At 32.2% G+C, this 9,963-nt stretch overlaps 1 protein-coding gene across 1 annotated transcript in view; it reads right to left on the reverse strand.

Annotated features, from left to right (window-relative positions):
* The window catches only part of LOC117181711, a 235,881-nt gene that overhangs the window by 76,118 nt on the left and 149,800 nt on the right, over positions 1-9,963 (reverse strand). The window contains exons 8-9 of the mRNA XM_033374648.1: positions 9,096-9,353; positions 5,092-5,271 (exon numbers count right to left, since the gene is read on the reverse strand). Coding sequence (XP_033230539.1) covers positions 5,092-5,271; positions 9,096-9,353 — 438 coding nt within the window. The remainder of the gene's footprint in view (positions 1-5,091; positions 5,272-9,095; positions 9,354-9,963) is intronic.

The following is a 9,963-nucleotide window of genomic DNA, read 5'->3' on the forward strand; positions in this document are numbered from 1 at the left end:
GGACCAGATTGTATCAAAACCTTCTGGTGGAAGAAGTTTTCTTCAACCCATCAGCATTTGGCCCGTATTTTCACCTCATATTTGAACTCGGAAGAGCCGATTGGAAATCTTAAAGGTTCATCCGCAAATAGGTGGGTGCGGCAAACCTGCAGATCGAAAGTACAAGGTCACTCATGTATTTTACATAAACGATCTTAAGATCTATGCTAAAAACAGAGAGCAACTGCATCTAGCTCTGAGGATTGTCGAACGATATACTAAGGAAATTGAAATGGAATTTGGGTTAGACAAATGTGTCAAGGTTTATTTGAAGACTTATACATACCTGGGCGTGCCACAGAGCCACATTCAGGATGTGACATCTATAAAGGATACTCTCCGAAGCAGAGACAAACGTCTCATCCGACAGATTTGGTCTTCCGAACTGTCGGCGAGGAACAAAGTATCTGCAACGAACATGCTTACCGTCCAGGTACTATTCTATTCATTTGGAGTAGTTCTATGGATGAAGAACGAGCTCAGATCCCTTGATATCGGGACAAGAAAGGTTATGCACATGAACAAAAGCATGCATCTTAAGTCTTTCGTTCCGCGACTGTACATCTCAGGTCGTCAAGGGGGTCGCGGAATATTGAGTCTGGAATGTCTTCACAATAGGATTATTCTGGGTATAGCAAATAGAGTTGCAAATGGAAGAGACCCTCTTCTTAAAATGGTCAGGGATCACGAAGAAGTGGGTAAAGGAGCGTTTCTGTACAAAGCAGCGGTGGAGGCTGCTGAAACACTCCGACTTGACTTCAGTATTAAGGGTGAGCAAAATGCATCAAATCTTATCTATCTCGACCACTCACTCCTGAAAGCCCGGATTAAGAAAGCACAAGAGAAAAACTTTCGTGAACAGCTCCTCGATAAGAGGATGCACGGTATCTTCTACAGAAATGTGAAGGATCAGTCAATGTCTTGTGAGCTAACGTTTGCTTTCCTTAAATCGCCCGGATTGAAGTCTGGTACGGAGGGTTTCATTTTTGTATGCCAAGACGTTGTCATTTCCACCTTAACATACCTTCGCCACATTTTCAGCCAAGACATTCCCGATGATAGCTGCAGGGCGTGCCATGCACGCCCCGAGCATTTAGCTCACATACTATCTAGTTGTCCAACTCACGCGGGAACGACCTACATTCAAAGGCACAATGCTGCACTAGGAGTGCTTTATTACCATCTCGGTCACTCCTACGGCATTAACCTTAATATCGCTCCTTTAAATGCTCCTAGGGAAATTGAGTCAATTGTCGAGAATGGGAAGTGCTGCATATACTGGAACTTTATATTCTCGACAATTGTTTCTGTTGCTCACTCGAGGCCTGACATGGTTCTGCTTGACTTCGAGAAGCGAACCATGTTTGTTATCGAATTTTCGGCACCAGCTGACAAAAACATCATAACCAAGGATAATGAAAAGAAAGAGAGGTATCGAGACCTTATAAGGGAGTTCCAACGATTGTACCCGGAATATTCTGTTAAACTAATCGACCTTATCATCTGTGCTCTTGGAGGTGCCAATCTTTCACTTGCTAATGTCCACAAATGCATCTCTGCGTGTCAACAATACGCTAAAACATTTGCGGGAAAAATGCAGAAAGCGGTTGTCCTTGGGTGGCTCCGTGTTCTTGTGGTGCACGAGGCTTTTACTGGATCGTCGTATTCATTCCTTTACAGACTGTAAGCACCTATCTCACGGTCATGAGATGTGGTTGTGGCTGAAATTATACCGCGATTTCGCTGGGAGCGGGTGCAATTTTCCAGATTAGCACCGACTCCCTGCGAAATCCTGCGGTTGTCCTTATGACAAATTTTTATACATATATATATATATATATACACTTTTAATTATTGACTAAAACTAGTACTTTATGTATTACCCATCATTTTTATAAAGAAAAAACAGCAAAAGAATCATAATTAGGCCCATAAACTCGAAAAACCAATTTTTCAGTTATGGGATTTTCGACACCCCATAAAAAAGATTTCTGGGGGTGACATTGGAAAAAAAAAGTTTTCATTTGTATTAGAACAAATGAAAAAAATGCAATGGATTTTTAATTATTTCTCGAAAACTAAATTAGATCCCATTTTAATATTCAAAAAGGTTTTAAAGCACATTTGTACACTGTTTTTAAACAACATTTCTAAGAGAATCAAAATCGAATTTAAAAAATTGAGTTTAGGCATTTGTTTTGAAAAAATCCAGAAATTTATTAAAATTTGTTTTCAATCAATTTTTTTAAACTGCATCTTGTAAGGAATTGCTTGAAAAAATATATCGTAATATCCTGAAAATCACCGAAGCAATGAAAGTTAAAAAAAAGAAACAATTTCACAAATGGAGATTATTGATTACACACTTTTGGGTATCATCTTAAGTTTGATGGGCATAATATATAATGCTTAGGGATTGTATATAATGCCGGATTATATACTTTGCCTGTAACATATATAAATTTTGGTGCTTAATAATATTTATTAACTACGCCACATAAAATCAGCAATTGTTATTATCAGGGTAAAACTTTATGGCATAAATTGTCGTCTCCGAAAAAATTATTTTTAAATAAATGTTCTTTATAATACTTTATTTTGCAAAAATAAAAAAGGTTTCTCTTTAATGCTAGTGCAGTTTATGTTTTAAGAAGCCCGTTTTTAAGTTCTTCTTCACTTTACTGTTTAATATTTAAACTACACTAAAAGCCATTGTTCATGAGGTAGATGATTCCTTCGAGAATTTAAGCTTACTTAAATTTAAAGCGGAAGCGACGCAATCTGCAATAAATCGCTCTCTCAGAGCGTTAGGGAAATGCAAGCTTTCCAGACTGTCGAAAAACTTCGTGAAAGATTCAATTTAAAAGCAGCCAGAGTTATCGATTCAAATTTTATGCAAGACTTGCAAAATTCTATTAAGTAATTAAGACAATTCTTTGACAACAGATTAAAGCAATTCTCATTAGAACGAATCTCTATTTAAAGGGTGGCCATAAAACTTTATTTTCTTAATTCCCTGTTTTTTCCCTGATTAATTTTTCATTTTCCCTCAAGAATTTTACATTTTTCCTGGACATTGATATAAATTTTAAACAAAAATTCTAATCTTGTAAAATTTCAGTAGATAATCTTTCATAAAAGAAATGGAAAAAATTTAAATTGATAAATTTCTCATTTTTTCTTGTCAAGCCTGCCACAGTCTAATTTACTTGAAAAAAGTGAAAAACTCAGTGCAAACTCCTGTTAAAAAACACGAATCCAACGACCAAATTTGGACCACACCGAACAAACAAAAAAGCTCCTTTTGTAAACTGAAAAAATTTAAAACCATAATTTTCGGATAAAAATAAAAAAGAGGAAAGAAAACTGAGAAGGCCACCAACCATATCCCCTTTCTTCTTTTTTTCTTTCTTTCGTCTTTTTTATTTTTATTACTAAGAAATTACATTAAAAAAATATTAAAAATATAAATAAAAAATCAAATTACCTTTAGAATAACTTCCAATTACTGAAATCTTTTAAAAATATATTGAGAGACTTGAAATTTTTAAAAATATTTTGAAATCCCGAGACATTTTTTCGATTTCTTGGAAATATATTTGAATTAGAAAAAATACCCTACAATCATAAAAAAATGAATCACTTCAAGTTATTAAAATCTATTAAAAATAACCGAATATTTATGAAATCCTTCAAAATCTTCTGAAATTCCTCGACATTTTTTCAAGCTTTTCTACATTTCTTTGAATCTTCTGGAATAACGTAAACATTATAGGACCTGTACAGTTGTACTGTACTTCCAAAATTCTAGGAAATACTTTATAACAGCAAGAAAAATTAATTGAATGCCTAAGTTCGTTCGTTTAAATATTTGAAAATCGTTTAAAATCATTTATATCTCTAAAATACTTGAAATATTTTAAAATCCTCCATAATATTTTAAATCCCTTTAAGATCATTGAAATTAATTAATAATTTCTTTAAATCTTAAAAAATTACCTAAAATATTTTAAAACCTTTGAAAATCTTTTTAAGTATAGTAAAATATTTTAATCCCTTCGAAATTCCATTAAGCCACTGAAATTATTTGAAAATTATGTGGAATCTTAAAAAAATTTAAAAATATTTAGCATCTTTTGAAATAATATGATGTTCTTTATAGTTTTTAAAACTTTATATAAACTTTAAATAACATCGTACAATATTTCAAATTCTTTGAAATACCTTGAGATTTTTTTAAGCTCTGGAGAATTCCTTATAATTTTTAAAAATACCCTAAAATCCTTTTAGATTATTGAGATCCGTTGAAAATTCTTTGGAATCTTTTAAAATACCCTACAATATTTGTAATACTTTGAAATTTCTTGAAACCCTTGAAACTTTAAAACGCTTGAGTATTCTTTTAAACTTTCAAGAGTACCGAAATCTTTAAAATCGTTTGGATCCATTTTTAAAATATTAAAATTTATTAAATATTTTCTAGAATGATTTAAAATACCCTAAAATATTGCCAATCCTTTGGAATCTTTTGAAATCGCTCGAAACCTTATTAAAGCCAATGAAAATTTCTTATAATTTAAAAAAGTACCATAAAATCTATAAAACCCATTGGAATCCTCTTAAAATTTTTTAATATATTCAAAATTCTTTGGAATTATTTAAAGTGCCCTAAAATATTTTAAATTTCGCGCTTTAATACCTTGCTATGGCGCGAAATTCAAATTGTAAGACTATTCTGTTTTATTCCGGTGGAAGGTGAAAGCTTGCGCCATTATTTTTTGCAACGCACCAAGACACGTACCGTGATCTAAAAGCCCATTAATAGGAAGACAATTGTTTTGTAAGAATCATTTTAAATCTTTTGAAATTTCTTGAAACATTTTAAAACTCCTCAAAACAGCTTGGAAGATTTCAAAATACCGTAAAATGTTTCAAATTTCGCGCTTTAATGTCTCATTATGGCGCGAAATTCAAATTTTAAGACTACCTTTTTCCATTCTAGTCTATTTTTAGTTTAGTTGAAGGCTTCAAACTTTGGCTTTTGCAACTCACCAAGGCAGGAACCGTCATTTGAAAGTTCGTAACCGGGAAGACAACTGTTTGGTAAGTTTCCAGAGATGCGTTGATCTTTCAATTCCAGGGACTCAGCACATCGGTAAGATCCAGGAGTGTTGATGCATCCATAATGACAAACTTCCGTCTGAAGATCTGGCACTGCGCATTCGTTCACATCTGCGACAAAAATCAACTTTTCAACGACATCTATTCACCTTTCTATAAACTTTTAGTAACTCATCTGCATAATACGTTTGACGATACGCCCACAAATTTCAGCCTTAGTTATTACAATATTGCATAATTTATTTTAGGAGAAATCAGTACGAGGTGGATAGAAAAACTTTTAATGTTCAAGTTTAAGTTTAAAGTTTTTACTTTGAAGTCTTGTAAATCTTGGGCGAACTTGAATGTTTTTGCCCTTAGATAGTTTTAAAGGGCAAGCATTAGGCCTTAACACATGGCGGCCCTACGGACTTAATTAAACAAATCATTAGCGAATACAAGGGTGTAGAACAAGAAACATTTGACACTGCATTCTTTTTTCATTTCAAATGAGAAAAAAATGAAGCTGATGCAACCGAAATGATTTAACCAGGCTTAGGAGAAAGTGAAATGACATATAAAAGTGTAAAAAGTGGTTCGAGAGATTTTAGAATGGTGATTTTGGAATTGAAATGCAAGAAGAATGCAGCATCTCAAAGGCTTCTTGTCGGACCTGATTCAATTCATTGATGATTTTTGAGGTTAGGTCCGCAGGACCGCCACATATTAGATTACGTTTTGAAGTTTAAGGTTCGTCCTTTGAAACGACATTACGACAGAAAAATAATTCGAACTTACACAAGATTTACAAGACTTCAAGGTAAAGGCAGCGAATTAATTTTTAGACCTACTTTTATCCATTTATTTTATATTTGAGCCTTTTTTCACGAGTTGCAATTTTATTCAGATGGTACCGATCGTAAAACAACTCCAGATTGCATAGGTTCATACCAATTTTCATAAAAAACAGGATAGTTTTATTGACAAAGTTGTTCAATGCACAACATAGATAAAATTTAAACCGAATAGTTGAATTTTTAACCAAAAAGAATAATTTTACAGCGAAAAAGCTGAATTTTAAAGGAAATACATCAATTTTCAAGCAAGTAGTTAAATTTTCAACCAAAAAGGGAACATTTTTTATAAAAAGCGGGACAGTTGTATTTCTAGTTAGAAAATTAAATTCCAACAAAAAACGAATCGAATTTTCAAAAAAATACTTAAATTTGCAACTAAACAGATGAATTTTCAACTAAAATTATTTATCTTCAACTGAAATATTTGAATTTTAGAGTTGAAAAATAATTTTTTCACCGAAAAAAAAACAAACAAAAATTGTTCAAAATAATATTTAAAATTAAAACCAAACAGAAGAATTTGTGACAAAATAATTGGCTTTTCAACAAAATACATGAATCTCCCGGGAAGTGCTCGTAGTTAAATTTTATGAAAATGATACGTTTGTCACAAAAAATGGCATAGTTCGATTTTCAGTTAAAAAATTTAATTTCTACAAAAAAAAATCAACCAAATAGTTAAATTTGGAATCAGATACGAATTTTTCACTGAGAATATAAATTTTAAACTCCAATAGGTAATTTTCAAAGTTAAAAATAAATTTTCAACTAAAAACCAACGATGTTTAAGCAACATTGTTTAATTTTCAAAAGAGAAGATTAATTTTTATATAAACATTTTAGATTTTAACCAAAAACATGAATTTTCGACCCAGAATTTTTCTACAGAAATGTAATAATTTTTTAAAAAGTACATGAACTTTGAACGAAATATTTTAAAATAGAAAAAGTAAATTTACAATAAAAAATGCAATAGGAAAATGTTCAGTAGAAAAAATTAATTTCCAAACATCCAGAAAAAAGGATTTTTAACCAAAAATATGAATTTTTAGTGAAATAATTGATTTTTCAACCAAAAATTATACCTTTTAATCAAGGGGATTAATTTTCTACTAAAAAATGCAGTTTTTGAACAGAATACATAAATTTTGGACAAAATCATTTCAACTAAAAAAAATAAATTTAAAATAAAAATAGAATAGTTAAATTATCAGTAAGAAAAATACATTTGGAAACAATGAAACAAACAAAAAAATAATTTTTGTTGCCGCACAGTTAAATTTTCGGCTGCAAAAGATCAATTTCCCCCAAAAAATGGAATAGTCAAATATTTAGATAAACAAATAAATTTTGACAAAAAAAAGATTTTTTCAACTGTGATCTTTTAAAGTTAAAAAATCAACTTTTAATCAGCTAGAAAATATAAATTTTAATACATAATGGAAAAGTTAAATCTTCCTAAAGTAGTTCAACTTTAAACCAAATATTTAAATTTTCATCTAAGAAAAGTAAAATTTCAAGAAAAAATGAAATAATTAAATTTTTGGTTAAAGAAATTCATTTTCAAAAAAAAAACGAAAACATGTTTTGAACAAAATAGTTCAGCTTATTATTCAGATAGTCCAATATTTCAGAAAAGCCAAAAGATCAATTTCTTAACAAGAAGATTCATTGTTTATAAAAAAGAAAAATAATCAAATACATGACTTTTTAACAGAGAAAGACCATTTTTTACCAAGAACTACTAATCCAGAACTCTAATGGCTGAGAAATGGCTTAAAATTAGCTTGGAAGTTTTCTGGATCAAAAAAGACTCAAAACTGACTGAGGACTGTTCTGGCTTAGAAATGGCTCATGAGTGAGGCATAACTTTTCTGGCTTAGAAATCTTCTGCCTCACAAATTCTCTGGGTCATCCCCATTCTCAAAAATGTCTCAAAACTGACTTAAATTTTTTGGATCAGGAATCCACTAGGAAAAGACTCTTATGGCTTAAAAACCTTCTGTTTCAGAACTCTTATAGCTAAGGACTGACTCAGAAATGCACTGTCTTATAAATGACTCAGAACTGATTTAGAATTCTTCTGATTTATAAATATTATAATTCAGGCTGACCACGAACATTTCTGGCTCAGGAAACCACTTTCTCAGAAATATATCAGAACTTGTTTAAGAACGTTTCTGGCTCAGAAACCCTCTGGATTACAACTCGTATGGCTCAGAACTAAAGCAGAAATCTTCTGGCCCAGAAAGAGCTTACAATTGACTCAGAATTCTTCTGGATTAGAAATGGCTCAGAAAGGCATTGTAACTCTTTTGAATCAGAAATGACTTAGCACTGATAACTTTTTTGGCTCACAAATCCTTTAGTTCATAAATGGCTCATAACTTGTTCAGAATTCATATGGCTCAGAAATGACTTATAACTTAGAATTCTTCTAGCTTAGAAATCCTCTGGCTCAGAACTGACTCAGTAATTTTCTGGCTTAAAAAAACTCTTTCTCAGAAATATCTCAGAATTGTCTAAGAACAATTCTAGCTCCGAAATCCTATGGTTCAGAACACTTATGGCTCAGAGCTGAGTTAGAAAAGGTTCAGAATTGCTTTAGAATTTTGGCTCAAAAAAGACTTATAACTTAGAATTCTTCTAGCTCAAAAATCCTCTGGCTCAGAATTGTTATGACTCAGAACTGACTTAGAACTTTTTTGACTCAAAAAACTTCTTTCTCAGAAATATCTTAAAGCTTTCTAAGAATATTTCTATCTCAGAAGTCCTCTAGTTTAGAACACTTATAGCTCAGAACTGACTCATAAATCCTCTGGCACAGAAATGGCTAAAAACTGGTTTAGAACTCTTCTGGCTCAGAAATGACTTAGAACTTTAAAGTCTTCTGAGTCAGAAATAGCTCAGAATTGGTTTAGAACTCTTGTTGCTTCTGGATCAGAAATGGCACAGAACTTGTTTAGAGCTCTTCTGACTCAGAACTCAATCAGAACTGGCTCATAACTCTTCTGGCTTAGAAATCCTCTGGTTGAAAGACCTTTTCTAATATTGACGACCCAATTTTGCCGAAACGTGCCACTTAATAAGAGATATTACCTTGGCAAGTTTTCCAATCATCTTCGAGCATAAAACCGTCCGGACACAAGCAGAACACTCGTCCCATGGTCGAGAGGCACGTATGGGAACAGCCAGCGTTATTGATACTGCATGGACCCTCCTCATGGCACGTGTGGTTGTCGGGGGATAGAATCGTACCCGGAAGTCCCTCGCACGAGCACTCATAACCGCCAACATGGTTATGGCACGTATCCTGGCACGGACCGTGTCCCTCGTTTGAAACACATTCGTTGATATCTAGCGATGGAAATAAATTGCTCGAAAATTCCTTACATCCATGTATTGCTATTAAGTCCCATAAATTTAAAAAAAAACTGCCTAACTGTGCCTAAAGGAGTCATTAAGAAACAATTTTTGTTTGAAACAATCTTTTATAAAACAATTTTGAAGAATCTTTTCTAATTCTAAAACAGAAATTGCACAGTTCCTAAGTTCTTTATTTATGATATTCTGATTGTTAGATATATGTATTATGAAAAAATAAGAAAATTTGATGAAGCCAAAAACGAAAAAGGGGACCCTCATTTTTAACAAATAAAATGTATTTTGTATTATTGCTGTAAAAATATATAGCATCATCAATCGATCAATCGATTCCTAAAATTATCGAGAAAATTCAAAAAGGCTTTGGAAGATTTCAGATATGCCAAATCCAAATGATAGATGTTATTTAAATGACAAGAAAATATTAATCTGGACTAGCCAAATTCATTTAAAAAAAGACAAATTAAACTAAACATACGAATTACGAGGGTAGTTCAATAAGTCCTTAGAATGACCAACAGATGGCGCGCGAATCGCTCCAAATCATCTGTTTTCAGTCAGCACCACTCCCGACTAAATATAT

The sequence above is a fragment of the Belonocnema kinseyi genome, chromosome 10 (genome assembly GCF_010883055.1).
Source record: "Belonocnema kinseyi isolate 2016_QV_RU_SX_M_011 chromosome 10, B_treatae_v1, whole genome shotgun sequence".
NCBI lineage: Eukaryota > Metazoa > Arthropoda > Insecta > Hymenoptera > Cynipidae > Belonocnema > Belonocnema kinseyi.